We start from the raw sequence: 22670 nt of genomic DNA on the forward strand, positions 1-22670 counted from the left end.
AAAGCTCACATCAAAGGAGCAGTAATGGTTAAAAAATATCAGTAAAGTGTTAAAGTAAAAGTTAAAAAGTATCAATAAAGTAGCAGTAACAGTGGAAAAGTGTGAAGTAAGAGTGAAAAGGTGTCAGTAAAGTAGCGGCAGCAGTTAAAAAGCATGAATAAAGAGCCAGTAATAGTCAAAATGTATCAATAAAGTATCAATAATAGTTATTAAAAAGTACCAATAAAGTGCCAGGAGAAGTCAAAGCATCAAAGTATCAATTATAGTGAAAAAGTATCAATAAAGTATCAATTATAGTTCAAATGTTGCAATAATTTGCCACTTATAGTCAAAAAGTATCGATAAAGTGACAGTAATGGTGAAAAAAAATTAATAAAGGATCAATAATAGTTCAAAAGTATCAATAATAGTTACAAATTATTAATAAAGTACCAGTAACAGTAAAAGAAAATATTAAAAAGGATCAATAATAGTTATTAAAAAGTATCCATAACTCCCAGTAGAAGTCAAAGTAACAAAGTAACAATAATAGTCAAAAAGTATCAATAAAGTATCAATTGTAGTTAAAAATGTTGCAATAATGTGACACTTATAGTCAAAAAGTATCGATAAAGTCACAATAGTGAAATCAAAAATCAATAAAGTATCTAAAATAGTCAAAAAGTAAAAAAATAAGATACAAGTAATGGACACACACACACACACACACACACACACACACACACACACACACACACACACGGCTCGGAGCTGCACCTTCTGTTCCCACAGTTTTAGTCGTGACGACAGCGCCATGGCTCAGGAGGGGGAGGGGCTTGAGGAGGAAGTGACGGAGGTCGTGATGTCACACAGGGGCCGGCCAGATGTGACAGTAGCAGTGTGTGTGTGTGTGAGTGTGTGAGTGTGTGAGTTAGTGTGAGTGTGAGAGAAGCACCTGACAACAGAGAAAACACGGTGAAATGCCAGGATGTGATGTAAACAAAAACATAAACGCAAATACGGAAATGACACCGCAAAAACAAAGTGGAACACAAACATGGCAGGACGAATTAATAAATAACAGCAACGGTGCAAATGTAAACAAAAAACCAAACATCAACATCAGAGAAAAGATAAACATAAACAGACACAAAAACAAACAAACAAACAAACATAGACGTCAAAGCAAACAAATATAAATAGAAGACATGAACAGAAACAAACACTCATTACCTCATTATCTCACTCACTCCTTCACTCACTCACTCACTACTTCACTCTCTACCTCACTCACTCACTCTCTACCTCACTACTTCACTCTCTACCTCACTACTTCACTCTCTACCTCACTACTTCACTCTCTACCTCACTCACTCTCTACCTCACTACTTCACTCTCTACCTCACTACTTCACTCTCTACCTCACTACTTCACTCTCTACCTCACTCACTCTCTACCTCACTACTTCACTCTCTACCTCACTACTTCACTCTCTACCTCACTCACTCTCTACCTCACTACTTCACTCTCTACCTTACTACTTCACTCTCTACCTCACTCACTCTCTACCTCACTACTTCACTCTCTACCTCACTCCTTCACTCACTCACTCACTCACTCACTCACTCACTACTTCACTCTCTACCTCACTCACTCACTCACTACCTCACTACTTCACTCTCTACCTCACTCACTCACTACCTCACTACTTCACTCTCTACCTCACTCGCTCTCTACCTCACTACTTCACTCTCTACCTCACTCACTCACAACCTCACTACCCTCACTCACTAACTCACTCTCAACCTCACTACCTCACTCTCAGCCTCACTACCTCACTCACTCACTCTCAACCTCACTACCTCACTCACTCTCAACCTCACTAACTCACTCACTCTCAACCTCACTAACTCACTCACAACCTCACTCTCTACCTCACTACTTCACTCTCTACCTCACTCACTCACAACCTCACTCACTCACTCAAAATACCTTTTACTCAAGTAAAGAAGTTACATTAGTATTTTACTCAAGTATAGAAGTGAAATCAGTACTTTTACTCAAGTATAAAAGTTAAATACTTTCTTTTCATCAAATATTGAAGTTAAAACAAAACTTCAGTTCAATTACAGAAGTTGAATCAGTACTTTTAGTGAAGTATTGAAGTTGAATGACTACTCTTACTTTTTTTGCACGGTAACTGTACTTTACTTAAGCAAGGCGAGTACTCTTGAGTATTTTGTTTGCTCTGGGTTACTTTTTGTCACGAAGGAGGAACGTTTCTGATAAAAGGATCAAATTCAGTCTGAAGCCAACGTCGAACACACACACACACACACACACACACACACACACACACACACACACACACACACACACACACACACACACACACACACACACACACACACACACACACACACACACACACACACACACACTTCTTCTCATACCTCCACTAAAACAGCAGAATCGACTGAAAGATCCAGAAAGAAGAATCCCGATCGACGTCCCACCGTCACAGAAACTCACCACAGACCGACACACCGACACACACTGACCCACTGAGGCCCACAGTCAGAAATAGACACACACTCACACACTCTCTCTCTCTCACACACACACACACACACTCACACTCTCAGATAGGTTCCTCTATAAATATCTGCAGGCGCAGGACAGTTGTTGGGAGACGACCCTGTTTGGAAAATCGGCTGATCCTGGAGAGACCGAGGGCAACAGGAAGGACTGCACACACACACACACACACACACGCACACGCACACACACGCACACACACGCACACACATTATACCTTTTGTAAAATTAATTAAAGTAATTATTCTGAACAACCAGAAAATATCAGGAACGATTGGAAATGAACAAGGACAATCAGGAACAGCCGGGGAGAGTCAGGAACAGTCGTGAACAAGTCAGAACAGTCGGAAACAATCAGGAAGAGTCAGAAATAATGTGTGTGTGTGTGTGTTGTCCTCCACACACGTGCAGACCTGCAGTGTGTCAGCTGTCTGCAATGAAGGACAGCTGCAGCTGAGGGAGGAGGAAGAGGAGGAAGAGGAGGAAGAGGAGGAGGAAGTTTCAGTCTGAATCACCGAGAGAAAATAAGAGTTTTAGTAATAAAATATTTCTTGTTCATGAAATAGGATCAGTTCTGATTCAGTGACTCTTTTTCTCTCTGGTTTGTTGGAACGTTTGATAGTTTGTTACTTTGTGTCTTTTTTTGATCACTTTGTGTTCATTTTGTGTCTAATTGTGTTTGTTTTGTGTCTAATTGTGTTTGTTTTGTGTCAAATTGTGTTTGTTTTGTGTCAGATTGTGTTCATTTTGTGTCTAATTGTGTTCATTTTGTGTCTAATTGTGTTTGTTTTGTGTCTAATTGTGTTCATTTTGTGTCAGATTGTGTTCATTTTGTGTCTAATTGTGTTTGTTTTGTGTCTAATTGTGTTCATTTTGTGTCAGATTGTGTTCATTTTGTGTCTAATTGTGTTCATTTTGTGTCTAATTGTGTTTGTTTTGTGTCAGATTGTGTTCATTTTGTGGCTAATTGTGTTCATTTTGTGTCTAATTTTGTGTTTATTTTATGTCAAATTTTGTTTATTTGATGTTTATTTTGTGTCAAATTGAGTTTTTGTCAAATTTTATTTTGTGTCAAATTGTGTTCATTTTGTGTCTATTTGTGTTTTTTGTGTCAAATTTTGTTTATTTTGTCTCATTTTGTGTCAAATTGTGTTCATGTCTAATTGTGTTCAAACAATGTTATTGACGGCTTTTCTAATTAAGGAATCAATTTTAATGCAACAATTTAACAGTTTCTTTAAAAAAGAAAGGATTTTATAATAACTGTTGCAAAATGTAACAAGTTATTACAAAATGCAACATTTGTTAAAAAAATGCAGATTACAAAAAGCGGCATTATTACATATCGGGTTGAAACTATAACATTACATATTGTACTGTTAAAAACATTTTTCCTGCTCAGTGAACGATTTCAGGTTCGTGGTTTTCTTTGTAAATTTTTTTGGGGGCGATTTGGAGCCAAACTGTCATTTTTCTCAAGGTTCTTTGAACATTTTGTGGCTCTTTGTGATGATTTCCACTGACTGTTTCATCATCAGATACACAAATCTATATTTATTAAACACTGATCCATTTAGTGGGATTTTGTAAGTAAAAAAATTTTTTTAAATTCCCCAGAGAAGTGACTTTATAATCACCAAACTTCCATATTTAGCAAATTTTCAAATAACAAAATTGTTTTTATTATTTTAAAGTAGTAAAATTGACATTTTCCAGATTGAGAGATACTTTACCGTTGGACTTCACCTCGGGAGGTTTGTGACGACGTTTGATGAAATTCTTCCAGAGACGTTGGGTTTCCCCTCAGGATTCAAAACTTTACACCTGCGAAAAATATGAAATCCTAAAACTCTACTTAAAAAAAAAAAAAAAAAATCCCCATCTGACACATATTCCACCTTAAACCATCCATCAAAGTGTGAAATTTTTACATTAAGACAAAATATTACTCCGTATGAATTTTCTTACCGCAAAGACAGATAATTTCACTTGTTTTAATTTTCACCTAGAAACTAGATAATAAACGTTGTACAAAATAAAATAAATTAGAAAACAAAAACTTATCCGAATGATTAAAAAAATGTATCTTGAAATTTTGTTCTAACTTGATCTTAAGGAAAGAGTTTGGATATAAAAATTTAGCTTATGTCTAAAGTTCATGCTGAAATATGATCGTACTGTGAAAAATATATACTTTAAAAAAGTTTAGTTAAAACTGCTTGTATCTTATATAATGTATATAATATACATGTATATATACATATATGTATAGTGTAGCACAAATTAAATTATAATTTTTAAGGTACAAGCCGTTTTACTAAACTTTGTTAAAATATATATTTTATTTATGCATATATTCATATATATGTATATATTTACACACCTGTTTTCACATTCCCATCGAAGAATCACTGATCGGTGGGGTTTATTTACTCGTAAACAACCGTTGTTAAAACTGCTTATACCATAGTAATAATACATTTAATTTGTAATGTGCTTAATATTTAAAACGATCTTAAAATGCTACAAAGTAAAATCAGAAAATTTGGAATGCAAGTCAAAAAGAAAAAAAAAACCTATTTAAAGGTTCAAACTTAAAACACCTTTTGTTTTATTTTAAACTTTTCACGTTTCGTTTAACACCATTACCCAAGCTAGGCTACATAAAAAGTTTTGCAAAGAAATTGAGAAACCTTTCAAAATCATCGTTTTACCAGTAAATTCATAAAACTACATGAAGAGAATTAAAAGTAAACATGAAATGAGAATATATTATGTCTTCTTTTGAGAACGGCAATGCGGAAGAAAATAAACGTTTGCTAAAATCGTAAAAATATCGATGTACTATATATAGTATTTAAGTGTCGCGACTGAAGTTAGCATGCTAGCCTCGTCTATAAAGAGAACCAACAGAAAACGACAAACTGCAGCTCGTTGCTAATTATGAATTAAAAAAAAAAGAAGATATTTGTAATGTTCTCTAGCTAACGGAACTCACCGCTGCCCCCTAGTGCATAGAGCCGAAAATCTGCATTTCGTCAAAAATCAGGAGTGACAGGAGGCGACACGGAAAAAAGATTTTTATTCATGAACTGTTTTTACAAGCAGTCCAACACGCAACTTCCTACACCTGTCTTCAAAACAAAACAAAAAAAAAAATCATCAAAATAAAATATACTTTTTTTTTTTATAATCACTGAATAATATTATCAATTATATATATATTTATATATATCAGTATTATCATGACTTTAATTATTCCGATAACCCAAAAGCCAGTAGTATCTGTGTGTGTGTGTGTGTGTGTGTGTGTCGTAAGGAAAAACCAAAATAAAAGAGAAGACTGTGACGGGGCGTTAAAAACCGGAGGATTTTTTTTCTACAGAAGAAAAAGACAAAAAAAAAAAAAAAAAAAAAGACAGAAAGACGAGAGGTCCCTGCGCACGCAATAAATATGAAAGAGTCGGACAAAAATATTCTGGAAACTCGAAAGGTAACGATATTTCTATTTATGTGCAAGATTCAGCTGAAGTCTTCACCACATACAATTATACTCACATCAAAGAAAAAAAACAAAACAAAAAAAAAAACCTCCCATTTTCTACATTAAATCTTTTAAATAAACCTCATTTCATATACACATATATTTATATATACTTTGATTTTTTTTCCTGTATGCCATCTGTTTTTTGTTTTTTTGTTTTTTTCATGTGTGTGTGTGTGTCATTAAAAATAAAAGAAATCTAAAAAAATAAAAGCATGAGAAGCGACAGCGATGCTCACGTACATATACAGTGTCCGAAGAAGTGTGTGTGTGTGTGTGTGTGTGTGTGTGTGTGTGTGTGTGGTGGGGGTTGTTTGGTCACAGTTTCCAGAGTTCAGGAAATGTTCATTCAAAGAAGAAGAAGAAGAAGAAGAAGGAGGCTTCCTGTCGTTTTCCGTCTGCAAACAGTTATTTGGCACATTGAACAATTATTAAGTAAAAACTTCCGGCAAAAAAAAAAAAAGGTGCAACAATAAAATGTTGATGGAAACAATAAAAAGATTTTCTCCATCTAAGACAATAAAATCTCCCCCGAAACACGACCACGTCTTAAAATCACGCTTAACGATTGATTTTCTTATACTTTTCAAGATCAAAGTCATTTATTTTACAATTCCTCTTTGAGTGCAGTTCCACATCCGTACCACAAGGTGGCGCAAAGTGGAACCTTGAACTTCCCACATTCAGAAAATTGGAATTTTCTAAAAGGAAGCTAGCAACAGCCTAGCATACGTAGCCAGCTCGCATTAATATAGCCTATGTAGCTAGCGAGCGTTAATCAAGCCCATTTCGAAATCAAATGTAAAAAAAAACCTCGATATTTAACAAATTTTGATTTTGTTGAAAAATTTTAACAATTTTAAAGAATATTTCTTCAGTTGTGACATTTTTCTTGAAAAGTTCAAATAAAATAGTTTTTTTTTTTTTAATGTAGCGTGACTTTAGTATGAAGTTGCTGGCAAAAGGCTACAAAGAAAAACTACAAAAATAAACCTGTTTTTTTTGTTTCCGCTTCAGAAACGTCGGGCCTCAGACGAACTGCAAAAGAGGAAAAACCCCAAAACAAACAAACCCTGAAACTCTTTGAGGCGAGAAAACTCGTTTCTCGTCCTCGACGTCCTTCAGCGCCGCGTCAGCAGATTCCTTTGAAGCGGTTTTGAAGAGAAAACATATAAAAAAATCCTCCACAAGTAAAAGAAAATCCAACCCGACCCAAACGAGCGGCGATTTTTTTTTTTTTTTAAATATCTGTGTCTTTGATGTTTTTCCTCCTTAGCGTAGCCGAAAGACGCTGCCGCGCCGTCACATTCACAATAAATTCACCACATGAAACCATGAAAACACTTTGGGGAAAAACGTCGACGGGCGTTAGCGTGTCGCACTGGCGCGCTAACGTTAGCATGTGTTGGCGTGTTCCTGTTGGCCTGTGTGTGTTTTGGTCCACTTTAGTTTTGGCACCGGTTCAAGGTTTTTTTTTTGTTTTTCACTCTTCTGGCTGAAGCTAACGTAGTGCTAACGTGTAGCAGTAGCATTTTGGCTAGCTTGGCGTGTTGCTGAAATGTTTCCTTCGGGTTTAATTGAGACGCTCAGTTTTGTTCCCATTAGCAGCTGCGGTTTCTTTTCGGCTACTTGCTAACTTAAAGCCTGTACGCTAGCTATGCTCGTTCTGAAAATTCATTCCAGCACAAGTTGATGATTTTGGCCTCGTTTTTCGGGGGAAAAATAAAAATTTATGTTACGTGCCAAAAGTCGAGTGAAAATATTTAACAAACCTCGACAATTTGTAAATTTTTAAGCAAAATTAACGATTATGTTAAAGTTAGCTTCTCTATATCCGTTTAATGAACAAAAGGAAAATAACAGCTAACATAGCATTTAAGCTAAATTTATTTATTAATTTTTTTCACATTTACTTTATTTCTCACTAGATTTTTGCTGCTTTCTGTCCAAATATTTCACTCGACTTCATTTTCAAATCATTGAAGTCGTTCGTTTAACTCGCCGGATTAGCTTTTAAAGCTAACATGCTAACATGCCGTTGGTGTCTTAAAGTGAAAAAAAAAAAAATTGATTTGTTGTTTTTGTGAAGTTGTTTTTATCTCTTCTGATAGAAAAACTTAATCCATACTTTTTTGTTACCATTTTGGCGACAAAAGCTTCGAAACTCTTTTCATCAAATTAAATTAAAACGCGTCTCGTTAAGAAACAAAATGTGAAAAATGTGACGAAAACATGAGAAAATGTTTTTTAAAAAAAAGTTTTTTTATACCTGTGACCGGGCAGAGGGGATTCTGGGAAATGCAGTCCTTCTCCAGTGTGTGTGTGTGTGTGTGTGTGTGTGTGTGTGTGTGTATATGTGTGTGGAAACATTTTAACCCTTCATGAACAAAAGAACCAAAAACAGAACCAAACCACCTGAAATGCCTGGAAACGTCAGCGAGACGGTTTGTCTCACGGTGGATTTCTCTCCTTTAATCTCGTCGCCCAACATTTTGGCCCCGTTTAAAAATTGAAAATTGAAAAAAAAAAAAAAAAAAAAAAAATCATGAATAAGATTTGTGGCGAAGCGACGACAGTCCAGCTGGAGGTAAAGCGGCGGTGGTGAACTGTGACCCCTCCCCCCCCCCCCCCCCCCGCCCCCCCCATGACAGATTCACAGACAGAGAACACCCCCCCCCCTCCCCCACTCAATAATGCGAAACACACTGGACTAAAACACTGGAGATTTCTCGAGGGGGGGGTGGGGGGGTCGGGGTGATTATATACACAATGAGGAGTCACTTCCTCCATTTGCTCCGCCTCCGGCATCAAGTCTCCTGCCACTGGAATGATTAAGCCCCGCCCCCCTGCAGGTGGGAGGAGCCAGACTCAAGTAAAATATGTCGTTGGCACTTTACGCACTTTCAGTAACTGAGACGAGGGGGGAGGGGGGGTTGTTGACGAGGGGCGGGTTATTCCTTTCAGTTCGTCTCCTTTAAGCTCCTCCCCCCCGCCCCTCCCCCCCCTTTTTTTTGCTCCTCGACGTCCAAATCGGCTCGGAGGAGTCCGAGGGGGTTCGCCGCATGCTGAAGCCTCCAGACGGATAGGCTCCGCCCCCCTTCCTTCCGTGAGGAACTCCCATCTTTATCTGGCTTGTGATTGGTCGTTGGGGGGGGGCGCGAACGTCCACACACCCGAGGAGGAGGAGGATGGGGGGGAGGGGGCGGGGTCTTCTTGCAGGCTGATGAGGTGGTGGTGGTGGGGGGGGGTGACGGATGAATGTGTGTGTTCGTGTGTGTAAAGAAGGGAGGTGTGTGTGTGTGTGTATGTGTATGTGTGTGTGTGGTGTATTCACAGGCCGTTGCTGTTGCGGTGTGTGAGGGGGGGTTTGGACAGCTCCACCACGCCGGCCCGCCCCTTACCGATCACCTTGGGGGCGCGGCGCAGCAGCTTCTGGGCTTCCGTGAACGCCTCCGTCAGCTCCTTCTTCCACTGCACGAACTCCGGGTCGCTCTGCCACACACACACACACACACACACACACACACACACACACACACACACACACACACACACACACACACACACACACACACACACACACACACACACACACACACACACACACACACACACACACACACACACACACACACACACTCGCTCAGAGACGGCCACCAGGGGGCGCCCTCAGTCCGGCCACACTATTTCTGGGCGGCCGCTTGAGCGCTAATGCTAATGCTAATGCTAATGTAGCGCACTGAGACGTCAGCAGTCAAATAGAGAGGATTTGCAGGAAACGTGACGTTTCTGTGTTTGAAGGTTGAAAGCTTTGGTTTTATTCTAATTAAGTTCAGAGTTTGTCGTTTATTAGAATATTCTAAAGGAAAGGAGGAAAAATATTGACAAGAAAAGAGAGAAAATAGGGGGAAAAAGACAAAAGTAAAAAAGAAGGGAAGAAAAACAGAAAAGGGGGAAAAGAAATTAAAAAGGAAAAAAGAAAAAAGGCAATAAAAGACAATAAAAAATAAAAAAAAATGGAAAAAAAGGACAAAAGGAAAAGAGGGAAACTGGAAAAGAGGAATGAAAAGACAAGAAAAAGTAAAGCTGTTCAACTCCTCTACAACTTGTTTATTGTTTATTTTTCAATCTTTTATCTGGTGACTTTTAATCAAATGTTTGTTTTATACAAATATTAACTGAAAGAAAAAAAAAGATTAAACAGTTGATATTTGGGGATATTTTGTAATATTTCATCTAAAATCAGCGTTTACTTCAATAGAATATTTCCTATTCTGACTTATTGATCCATTTTTTTCTATTAGTTATGGAAATCTTCCTTAAATACAAGTCGACACACATTATGTATTTAAATCATTTCGACAGAAAAAGTAGCAATTTCTCTTATTTTGTTGGCAGAACCAGTTACAACTGGTACATTTATCCTGATTTCCAGTCTTAAAACACAGAAATATGTGCAAAAACTCACATTTATTCAGTGAAAGCAGCTGTAATAATACAAGACGTGAGCAGGAGTGTGTGTGTCGCCGCCCTGGTGGCCTCACCTCGCACTGCAGCACAAACTGCTTCCCCCCTTTGATGCGCAGCAGGATGCACTTCTTGTCTTTGATCTGCGTTTCCTCCACCGACACGATCTGCTCCATCGTCAGCAGGTTTTGCTGCGTAGCACAAAGCGTCGTTTGAACTCGGCACAACTTGATGATGTCACAGGACTCAGTCGGACGAACGCACGAAAAAATATTCCTCCGATTTAATAATAATAATAATAAAAAAAAAACCCACAATGCTTAAAATAAACCAATCAAAAGAACAATCTGCTTGTGTTGCTAGGCAGATTTGACAGTCGGCGTCAGCGCTGCCACCTGGTGGACAACGGGGACAAGCCTTCACAAGTTTAAAGTTTTTTTTTTTTTAAGGGTTGAAAAAGAACGACTATGAAATGAAATATCGAATTTTAATAAGAATGTGTAAAAAAAAGAAAAGAAAAGATGATCGCTAAATGTCGTCTTACTTTAACAAGACAAGTGACGACCAAAGTGGACGGGAAAAGAAAACAAAATAAATAAATACACGCAATATTCTTCTCTTTTTTCCTGCAGATTTGTCATTTGGAAAGTTTCCTAAATCTACAGTTTCACTATTTTGACACAAACTATTGTGCTTGTTTTAATTCAAAGCTATAAACAGAGTTTTTCATAACCAACCAGGTCCATTTGGAACCACAACACGTCTATAAGTACAGATTTCTGACTCATTTTAACACTGAAACTTGAAAATTCTTCCTGAACCTGGTGTGCTTTTCCCCTTCATGGTCCACTGTCGCCCCCTTCAGGGCCTCCAGAGTACTGCACACCATAGTTCAGTAATATAGAGCCCTCTTAGAGTCCCTCAAGGCCCCTTAGAGTAAAATAGAGCCCCCTTAGAGCCCCCCAAGGCCCCTCAGAGTGATATACAGCCCCTCAAGGCCCCTCAGGGTAATGTAGAGCCCCCCCAAGGCCCCTTAGAGTAATATAGAGCCCCCTTAGAGCCCCTCAAGGCCCCTCGGGGTAATGTAGAACCCCTCAAGGCCCCTTAGAGTAATATAGAGCCCCCTTAGAGCCCCTCAAGGCCCCTCAGGGTAATGTAGAACCCCTCAAGGCCCCTTAGAGTAATATAGAGCCCCCTCAGAGCCCCCCCAAGGGCCCTCAGAGTGATACAGAGCCCCCCAAGGCCCCTCAGATTGATACAGAGCCCCCTTAGAGCCCCCCCAAGGCCCCTGGGTTCCCCTAAGTGTCCGTAAGAGCCGCTGAAAACAACGTCAGAGACTCCCTAGTGCCCCTAGAGTCCCCTTAAAGGCCCCTGGAGCCCCCGTCAGGGACCCTCGGAGCCCCTCTAGACCCCCCCCTCCAGAGCGCCCCCTGCTGGTATCTACGCAGGTTTTCAAACACTGAATCTGAAGCGAGGAAGCTGAGGAGGAAGACTACCGCTCTACGAAGCCTATGGGCACGGACTGTCTGTGGCGTGGGGGGGGGGGGAGAGGGGGGCACATGGACCGCTGGGGGGGTGGAGGGTGTGGGGGGGGGGGGGTCATGTGACCTGACACTCACCCCGTCTCTGTGCTTTCTAAAGTGTCTGAGCCACGCCTCCTTCAGAGCAGAGTCCAGTCCGGACAGACGGAGAGACATGCAGTGTTGAGACACACGGCAGGAGAGAACACACACACACACACAGAACGCGACTCACCCGCGACTCCCCCTCCCCCCGCCACTCCACACGGTTGGGGAAGAGGTAGAAGTAGCGGCGCTGCCACTGGGTGAGGAACGGGTTCCCCAACTTCAGCATGTAGCCGTGCATGATGCAGTCCTTCCCCAGAGCGTAGTCTGCACACACACACACACACACACACACACACACACACACACACACACACACACACACACACACACACACACACACACACACACACACACACACACACACACACAAGTAAGAAATGCAGTTATATCCATATACTTTAATTTCCAGACTATAAGCCGCTACTTTCTCCCCCCGCGGCTTATACAACGACACGGCCGTCATAATGGCTTTTTAAGGGGCGTCGTTGCCGCGGATACATCGCGACACATACATTTTGCTTTTGTACAGGAAGTAGTATTTGAAAAAAAAAAAAAAAGATAATTTCTATAATATTAAAAATGGTAGTAATGAGAAAATATAGACTTCTTCATTAACAAGTTCTTTGTTTAGTTCGATTATTTATGTACGGCAGGTTTCATTGTTGTTGGTTTGTTTACAAAAACAAAACTTGTTGACACATTATAAAAAGGAAGAAAAAAAAGTTTTTTTTTTTTTACTCAATCTGAAAAAAATAACAAAATGAACAAACTTGGGATTTAAATAGTAGTTGGAAATTATAAATGCATTTTCTTAATGCAGATCCACATAAATCAAAGTTTACATTATATTCAATATTATTTTTTACATTTTCAGAAAGTTTTTGTCTTAAAGAAAAAAAAATGTTAAATTTTTTTTTACATTTTCAGAAAGTTTTCTGTATTAAAGAAAAGTAAAAAAATATTTAAATTTTTTATACACTTTCAGAAAGCTTGTTTGTCTTTGAATTTTTTTTAAATTAAAATAACTCCTACTTTTTAACTTTAAATTATTTCTTTTTTTCGAGAAGGCAACCGCTCGTCGCTCCACGTCGCCCCCGTGTGGCGACGTCCATAAATCTATTCCTCTGTATGGTTTCCAAACCCATCAGTGACGAAGAAAACATAACACCCATGAATATTTTATGAACGGGCAACCGGACGACGTGCCTCTGGCGCCCCCGTGTGGCACCACAGAGAACATCCAGCGGCCCTTTTGTGCGGCGGAGTGTCGTTCGGCGGGACTCTCACCCTCCTCGTGGCCCAGCTGCTTGTTCTTGGCCCTCTTGCGAGCTTCGTTCTTGTCGGTGTCGGAGTTGACGGCCTCGTAGACGGTCTCCGCCACCTCCTGCTGCCAGCGCTCCGAGATGACCAGCGGGAAGTTCTTGTACAGCTCCTGGTCACTGTCCAGCAGCTGCACACACACACACACACACACACACACACACAGGAAGTGAGCCGCAGGATGTTTTGGCGCTCACACGCTCGCCTCCCGACGGTTACAAATGGCCGGCTTCCTGCCGCCGGCTCAGATCAATCTTCTGCTCCGACTAAAAACTAAAAAGAGTTTCCACAGAGAATCGAACTTGGTTTTAGTGACGGCCGAGTTGAAAAGAGAGGAAGATGAAGTTCATACGACCATCAGGCTCTTTCATATGCAACGTGGTAGATTCACTTTTAATTAAAATGATTCTACCGTATCTATATAGTTAGGAATTTTATTTTATTTTTTTTCCATTTTATTGGAATTAATTCTATTTCAAATCAAATTTAATTATATTTATTCCTTTTGAAAAAATTTTTTTAAAGAATTTTACAAGAATTCTGGTAACATTCTACTTAATATCAGTTTATTTTTTCAGTTTTAAGAGAATTATATCAGAATTTATTTTAAATCATATTTCATTATATTTATTCCTTTTGGAATTTTGTTTAATGAATTTTACAAGAATTCAGGTAAAATTTTAACCAATATCAGTTTGTTTTCACAGTTTTAAGAGAATTATATCAGAATTTATTCTAAATCATATTTCATATTTATTTCTTTCGGATTTTTTTAAATAAATTTTTAGTGGAATTCTGGGAACATTGTAATTATCGGTTTATTTTTGCGCTTTAATTAACTTGTTGGATTTGAAAATATTAAAATCTGAACAGAATTGAAATTAATCTTAAATCATATTTCATCATATTTATTCCTTTTGGAATTTTTTTTAATGAATTTTACAAGAATTCATGTAAAATTTTAACTAATATCAGTTTGTTTTCACAGTTTTAAGAGAATTATATAAGAATTTATTCTAAATCATATTTCATTATATTTATTTATTTCGGATTTTTTCAAATAAATTTTTAGTGGAATTCTGGTAACATCGGTTTATTTTTGAGTTTTAATTAACTTGTTGGATTTGAAAATATTAAAATCTTAACAGAATTTAATTGGAATTAATTTTAAATCATATTTCATTATATTCTTTTGGATTTTTTTAAAACAATTTGACAAGAATTCTGGTAACATTCTAATTAATATCAGTTTATTTTTCACAGTTTTAAGAGAATTGTATCATATTTCATATTTATTTCTTTTGGAATTTTGGGGGGAATTTTACATTCTAATTAATATTGCTTTATTTTTTTCTTTATGTTTTAATTAACTTGTTTGATTTGAAAATATTAAAATCTTAGAATTATATTGGAATGAATTTTAAATCATATTTCATTATATTTATTCCTTTTGGAATTTTTTTTTTTTAATGAATTTTACAAGAATTCTGGTAACATTCTACTTAATATCAGTTTATTTTTTCACAGTTTTAAGAGAATTGTATCAGAATTTATTTTAAATCATATTTCATGTTTATTTCTTTTGGAATTTTGGGGTAATTTTACTAGAGTTTTGGTAACATTCTAATTAATATCGCTTTATTTTTGACAGTTTTAATAAACTTGTTGGATTTGAAAATATTCAAATTTTAACAGAATTATATTGGAATGAATTTTAAATCATATTTCATTATATTTATTTCTTTTGGAGTTTTTTAAAATTAATTTTACTGGAGTTCTGGTAACATTGTGATTAATATCAGTTTATTTTTTAGTTTTAATTAACTTGTTGGATTTGAAAATATTAAAATCTTAACAGAATTGAATTGGAATTAATTTTAAATCATATTTCATTATATTTATTTTTTTTGTATTTTTTTTAAAACAACTTGACAAGAATTCTGGTAACATTCTACTTAATATCAGTTTATTTTTTCAGTTTTAAGAGAATTATATCAGAATTTATTTTAAATCATATTTCATTATATTTATTCCTTTTGGAATTTTGTTTAATGAATTTTACAAGAATTCAGGTAAAATTTTAACCAATATCAGTTTGTTTTCACAGTTTTAAGAGAATTATATCAGAATTTATTCTAAATCATATTTCATATTTATTTCTTTCGGATTTTTTTAAATAAATTTTTAGTGGAATTCTGGGAACATTGTAATTATCGGTTTATTTTTGCGCTTTAATTAACTTGTTGGATTTGAAAATATTAAAATCTGAACAGAATTGAAATTAATCTTAAATCATATTTCATCATATTTATTCCTTTTGGAATTTTTTTTAATGAATTTTACAAGAATTCATGTAAAATTTTAACTAATATCAGTTTGTTTTCACAGTTTTAAGAGAATTATATAAGAATTTATTCTAAATCATATTTCATTATATTTATTTATTTCGGATTTTTTCAAATAAATTTTTAGTGGAATTCTGGTAACATCGGTTTATTTTTTAGTTTTAATTAACTTGTTGGATTTGAAAATATTAAAATCTTAACAGAATTGAATTGGAATTAATTTTAAATCATATTTCATTATATTTATTTTTTTTGTATTTTTTTTAAAACAACTTGACAAGAATTCTGGTAACATTCTAATTAATATCAGTTTATTTTTCACAGTTTTAAGATAATTATATCATATTTCATATTTATTTCTTTTGGAATTTTGGGGGGAATTTTATTAGAGTTTTGGTAACATTCTAATTAATATTGCTTTATTTTTTTCTTTATGTTTTAATTAACTTGTTGGATTTGAAAATATTAAAATCTTAGAATTATATTGGAATGAATTTTAAATCATATTTCATTATATTTATTCCTTTTGGAATTTTTTTTTTTAATGAATTTTACAAGAATTCTGGTAACATTGTACTTAATATCAGTTTATTTTTTCACAGTTTTAAGAGAATTATATCAGAATTTATTTTAAATCATATTTCATGTTTATTTCTTTTGGAATTTTGGGGTAATTTTACTAGAGTTTTGGTAACATTCTAATTAATATCGCTTTATTTTTGACAGTTTTAATAAACTTGTTGGATTTGAAAATATTCAAATTTTAACAGAATTATATTGGAATGAATTTTAAATCATATTTCATTATATTTATTTCTTTTGGATTTAAAAAAAATTAATTTTACTGGAATTCTGGTAACATTGTGATTAATATCAGTCTATTTTTTAGTTTTAATTAACTTGTTGGATTTGAAAATATTAAAATCTTAACAGAATTGAATTGGAATTAATTTTAAATCATATTTCATTATATTTATTTCTTTTGTATTTTTTTTAAAACAACTTGACAAGAATTCTGGTAACATTCTAATTAATATCAGTTTATTTTTCACAGTTTTAAGAGAATTATATCAGAATTTATTTTAAATCATATTTCATATTTATTTCTTTTGGAATTTTGGGGGAATTTTACTAGAATTTTGGTAACATTGTAATTAATATCACTTTATTTTTGACAGTTTTAATTAACTTGTTGGATTTGAAAATATTAAAATCTTAGAATAATATTGGAATGAATTTTATATCATATTTCATATTTATTCCTTTTGGAAATTTTTTTTTTAATGAATTTTACAAGAATTCTGGTAACATTTTAATTAATATCAGTTTATTTTTCACAGTTTTTAAGAAAATTATATCAGAATTAATTTTAAATCATATTTCATGTTTATTTCTTTAGGAATTTGGGGGGAATTTTACTAGAATTTTGGTAACATTGTAATTAATATCGCTTTATTTTTGACAGCTTTAATTAACTTGTTGGATTTGAAAATATTCAAATCTTAGAATTATATATGGAATTAATCATATTTCATATTTATTCCTTTTGGAAATTTTTTTTAATGAATTTTACAAGAATTCTGGTAACATTGTAATTAATATCAGTTTATTTTTCACAGTTTTAAGAGAATTATATCAGAATTCATTTTAAATCATATTTTGTGTTTATTTCTTTTGGGATTTTTAAATTTTAAAAAAAAATTTTAAAGCCTCTTTGAACTCACGTTGGACTAACTCACTGTACCACCACGTGGTGAGAAGAGGTACTGCAGGACGGGGGGGCTTTTCCCTGACATTTTGACGCTCAAATCATTCCGGCTTCGTCGTATCTGAAGCGCGACGCTCTGCGACGGTGAAGTCGGGCTGCGGCTCGTCGGTCTGCCGCGTCGGCGAGCGGCGTGTCGTCGTAAAAAGGAAGGATTCACGGCGCCGCCGCAAGTTTATTAGCTACCGAACGAGTCCTGCAGTAAATCCCCCCGGCCGGGACGCGATAATGATGTTCTGGCTCGCTTTCTGAAAGGGGTGGGGGGGGGGGGGGGGGGGGGGGGTTTGGCGGGGGTTCTGCTCAGCTTTACGGCCATTTTGAGGCGGCGGTTTAATATTCCACCCACCCGCTGCGACGCCGCGCTGTCTCTTTAAGTAGTTTGCTCACTTCCAGAGTGAAGTGGTGATTCTGCGCCGGCTGGATGAACGTCGGGGGACGCCAGCGGAGTGGAGTAATTTCCCCCCCCCCCCCATCCTTCTTCTTCTTCTTTCCACCGGCTCCATTATTGCCGCGGCGTTAATGACCGGCGCCGCCGGGGGAAATGTAAACAAACGCTCTCGCCTTCCACTCCTCCGCTCCGGATGGATGGATGGATGGATGGATGGATGGAGGGATGAATGTTAGCCGCGGGCACATTAAACGCTAATGAAGGAGGAGGAGGAGGAGGTGGAGCTCCTCCACCTGCGCTCCTCCACCAGGTCACGTCTACTTCCTGGGAAGGGAAGCGAAGTAAAACGAGACCATGGCGTCTCGTTTCCAAACCCGCGGGGTCCCAGGTCGTCACGCCGACGCCGATTTGTTGACAAACGGCGAACGTCAACAACCACGAGTGGATCCTGCGCTTTTTCCCCCGTCGGGATTCTGGGAGAGGAACTTTGAAACGCTTCCAGACGATCTGAGCGACGTTTGGAAACAGATTCAGTACAACAGAACCTCGTTTCTACTACAGTGTTGCTACGGTACGGTATGGTATAGTACAGCATGGTACGGTATGGTATAGTACAGCATGGTACGGTATGGTATAGTACAGCATGGTACGGTATGGTATAGTACAGCATGGTATGGTATGGTATAGTACGGTATGGTACTGCATGGTATGGTATGGTATAGTACAGCATGGTATGGTATGGTATAGTACGGTATGGTATGGTATAGTACGGTATGGTACAGCATGGTACGGTATGATATAGTACAGCATGGCACGGTATGGTATAGTATAGCATGGTACAGCATGGTACGGTATGGTATAGTACAGCATGGTACGGTATGGTATAGTACAGCATGGTATGGTATGGCATAGTACAGCATGGTACGATATAGTACAGCATGGTACGGTATGGTATAGTATGGTACGGTATAGTACAACATGGTACGGTATGGTACAGCATGGTACGGTATGGTATAGTATGGTACGGTATAGTACATCATGGTATGGTATAGTACAGCATGGTACGGTATGGTACAGCATGGTACGGTATAGTAGAGCAAGGTACGGTGTAGTAGAGCACGGTATGGTAGAGTAGAGCAAGGTACTGTATGGTATAGTACAGTATGGTACGGTATAGTACAGCATGGTATGGTACGGTATAGTATGGTACGGTATAGTACAGCATGGTATGGTATAGTACAGCATGGTACGGTATAGTACAGCATGGTACGGTATGGTATAGTATGGTACGGTATAGTACAGCATGGTATGGTATAGTACAGCATGGTACGATATAGTACAGCATGGTACGGTATGGTATAGTATGGTACGGTATAGTACATCATGGTATGGTATAGTACAGCATGGTACGGTATGGTACAGCATGGTACGGTATAGTAGAGCAAGGTACGATGTAGTAGAGCACGGAATGGTAGAGTAGAGCAAGGTACTGTATGGTATAGTACAGTATGGTACGGTATAGTACAGCATGGTATGGTACGGTATAGTATGGTACGGTATAGTACAGCATGGTACGATATAGTACAGCATGGTACGGTATGGTATAGTATGGTACGGTATAGTACAGCATGGTATGGTATAGTACAGCATGGTACGATATAGTACAGCATGGTACGGTATGGTATAGTATGGTACGATATAGTACAGCATGGTACGGTATGGTATAGTATGGTACGGTATAGTACATCATGGTATGGTATAGTACAGCATGGTACGGTATGGTACAGCATGGTACGGTATAGTAGAGCAAGGTACGGTGTAGTAGAGCACGGTATGGTAGAGTAGAGCAAGGTACTGTATGGTATAGTACAGTATGGTACGGTATAGTACAGCATGGTATGGTACGGTATAGTATGGTACGGTATAGTACAGCATGGTATGGTATAGTACAGCATGGTACGATATAGTACAGCATGGTACGGTATGGTATAGTATGGTACGGTATAGTACAGCATGGTATGGTATAGTACAGCATGGTACGATATAGTACAGCATGGTACGGTATGGTATAGTATGGTACGGTATAGTACATCATGGTATGGTATAGTACAGCATGGTACGGTATAGTACAACATGGTACGGTATAGTAGAGCAAGGTACGGTGTAGTAGAGCACGGTATGGTAGAGTAGAGCAAGGTACTGTATGGTATAGTACAGTATGGTACGGTATAGTACAGCATGGTATGGTACGATAGAGTACAGCACGGTACGGTATAGTAGAGCAAGGTACGGTATGGTATAGTACAGCATGGTATGGTATGGTAAAGTACAGCATCGTACGGTATAGTAGAGCAAGGTATGGTATAGTACAGCATGGTATGGTATAGTACAGTATGTTATGGTATGGTAAAGTACAGCATGGTACGGTACAGTTTCATGTGTTTCCTGACAAAGGTTGAGAACCCTACCGTCACCACTACATTTTAAATTCTGATGTTTGATTTTAAAGACTAAACTTTGTATCTTAAAGTATCAAACTGAAGCTTAATGTTTCGTTTTTTTCAAGTATCCCTCCTGATTCCCCCCCCCCCCCGGTGTTGCGGCGAGTTTCGTCTCCCTGCAGGACCGTGGAAACACCTGTCTGGTTTTTTTTTGTTTTGTTTTGTTTACCTTGATGCCCTTCGTGTCCTCCTCATCAAAGGATCCGATGTCGAAAGCGTCGGCGGCGTTCACCTCTCCCCGGGGAGGGATTAAAGGAGGAGAGTACTGTGGGGGGGGGGGGGACACGACAGAGACACTTTTTATTACGAGTGCACTGCTGGAAAAAAAAAAGAAGAATAAAATAAAATAACAAGAGGATGAAACAACAAGGATGCATCGTCTCCCGGCAACGCCTGGCGGGAAGTGATGCGGTTGCCGTGGCAACAGTGGCCACGACTTCGGCTAGAATGAACATTTCTGAGGTGTTTTTTTTTTTTTTTTTAATGCAGGATTTGAAATGGAGAAAATAAGCGGCGGGCGGCAGATTGATCGTTTTGACAAAACTAATTTATGATTGAGCCTTTACAATCTGAATCCTGAATAAAAACAAACATTTAAAATTATAATAAAGAGGATTCCGTTTCGAAATTTAAACTATTTAATTTCATCAAGGCTGTTAATCAATTAATGTCACAATAAAAGCATGAAATTAGATCCTCTAAAGGTAAAACTTTTATTTTTCAATTAATCAAACGAGTTTAACAAATAATCTTTTATTTAAGTTTTGAAAAACAAAAAACCCATCAAGTATCTCAAAAATGAAAAAAAAAAAAAAAGAAGCTCAATTTGTGTTTTCAGAAAAGAACGAATAAATAAAAAATGTTCTGATCGTACATAAAAAAACTATTGCAAGTATTTTTAGTTAATGATTCAGTCTTAAGTGTGAAGTTGATCTGCTCACGACAATTTAAAACTTTTTTGCAACGGCTTGTTTGCATTTTGTTTTGTTTTTTAAAACCGTTTAAAAATCTCACTTATTTAAAAAAAAAAAAGACCTTCAGTGTTTCTGCAGTAAAGAGGAGGGGGTGGAGGAGGAGAGTGGAGGAGGAGGGGGGTGGAGGAGGAGAGTGGAGGAAGGAGGAGGGATGGAGGAGGAAGGGGTGGAGGAAGGAGGAGGGATGGAGGAGGAAGGGGTGGAGGAGGAGGGTGGATGGAGGAGGAGGGGTGGAGGAGGAGGGGGGTGGAGGAGGGTGGATGGAGGGGGAAGGGGTGGAGGAGGAGGGGGGTGGAGGAGGAGGGTGGAGGAAGGAGGAGGGATGGAGGAGGAGGGATGGAGGAGGAAGGGGTGGAGGAGGAGGGGGGTGGAGGAGGAAGGGGTGGAGGAGGAGGGTGGGTGGAGGAGGAAGGGTGGAGGAAGGAGGAGGGATGGAGGAGGAAGGGGTGGAGGAGGGTGGATGGAGGGGGAAGGGGTGGAGGAGGAGGGGGTGGAGGAGGAGGGTGGAGGAAGGAGGAGGGATGGAGGAGGAAGGGTGGAGGAGGGTGGATGGAGGGGAAGGGGTGGAGGAGGAGGGGGTGGAGGAGGAGGGTGGAGGAAGGAGGAGGGATGGAGGAGGAGGGATGGAGGAGGAAGGGGTGGAGGAGGAGGGGGGTGGAGGAGGAAGGGGTGGAGGAGGAGGGTGGGTGGAGGAGGGTGGAGGAAGGAGGAGGGATGGAGGAGGAAGGGGTGGAGGAGGAGGGTGGGTGGATGAGGAGGGTGGAGGAAGGAGGAGGGGTGGAAGAGGAAGGGGTGGAGGAGGAGGGGGGGTTTAGGAGGAAGGGGTGGAGGAGGGGGAGGGGGGTGGAGGAAGGGGTGGAGGAGGAGGAAGGGTGGAGGAGGGTGGAGTCCCTCACCTTCTGCAGGTACACCTGCTGCCAGTCGATGCCTTTGAAGAACTGATGCTCCTTCACCTCCGGGGCTCTGAGGAGAGAAAGAGCAGAGGATCAACCACTTCCTCTGGTCGCCACCAGGTGGCGGCGCTCGCCACACTTCTCCTCGTCTGACACACACACACACACACACACACACACACACACACACACACACACACACACACACACACACACACACACACACACACACACACACACACACACACACACACACACACACACACAC

At 38.4% G+C, this 22670-nt stretch overlaps 2 protein-coding genes across 2 annotated transcripts in view; both read right to left on the reverse strand.

The window, feature by feature from the left end:
• LOC308148461 (uncharacterized protein) overlaps nucleotides 1-2544 on the reverse strand; it is a gene marked incomplete at its 3' end in the record, with an annotated part of 7250 nt that extends 4706 nt beyond the window's left edge. The window contains exons 1-2 of the mRNA XM_080521924.1: nucleotides 2433-2544; nucleotides 757-934 (exon numbers count right to left, since the gene is read on the reverse strand). Of these exons, the coding sequence (XP_080378050.1) occupies nucleotides 757-795 (39 nt within the window). The 5' untranslated portion in view covers nucleotides 796-934; nucleotides 2433-2544. The remainder of the gene's footprint in view (nucleotides 1-756; nucleotides 935-2432) is intronic.
• A 6383-nt stretch (nucleotides 2545-8927) lies between these two features.
• LOC308148460 (G protein-coupled receptor kinase 3-like) lies at nucleotides 8928-22472 on the reverse strand (the record flags this gene model as incomplete). The annotated part of the gene is made up of 6 exons (XM_080521923.1): nucleotides 8928-9613; nucleotides 10666-10779; nucleotides 12344-12480; nucleotides 13504-13666; nucleotides 20705-20800; nucleotides 22406-22472. Coding segments are annotated over 6 exons (739 nt in total), but the record flags the coding sequence as incomplete, so codon positions are not given.
• Between the last annotated feature and the right edge of the window lie 198 nt (nucleotides 22473-22670).

The sequence above is a fragment of the Blennius ocellaris genome (assembly GCF_963422515.1).
Source record: "Blennius ocellaris genome assembly, contig: SCAFFOLD_340, whole genome shotgun sequence".
Lineage (NCBI taxonomy): Eukaryota > Metazoa > Chordata > Actinopteri > Blenniiformes > Blenniidae > Blennius > Blennius ocellaris.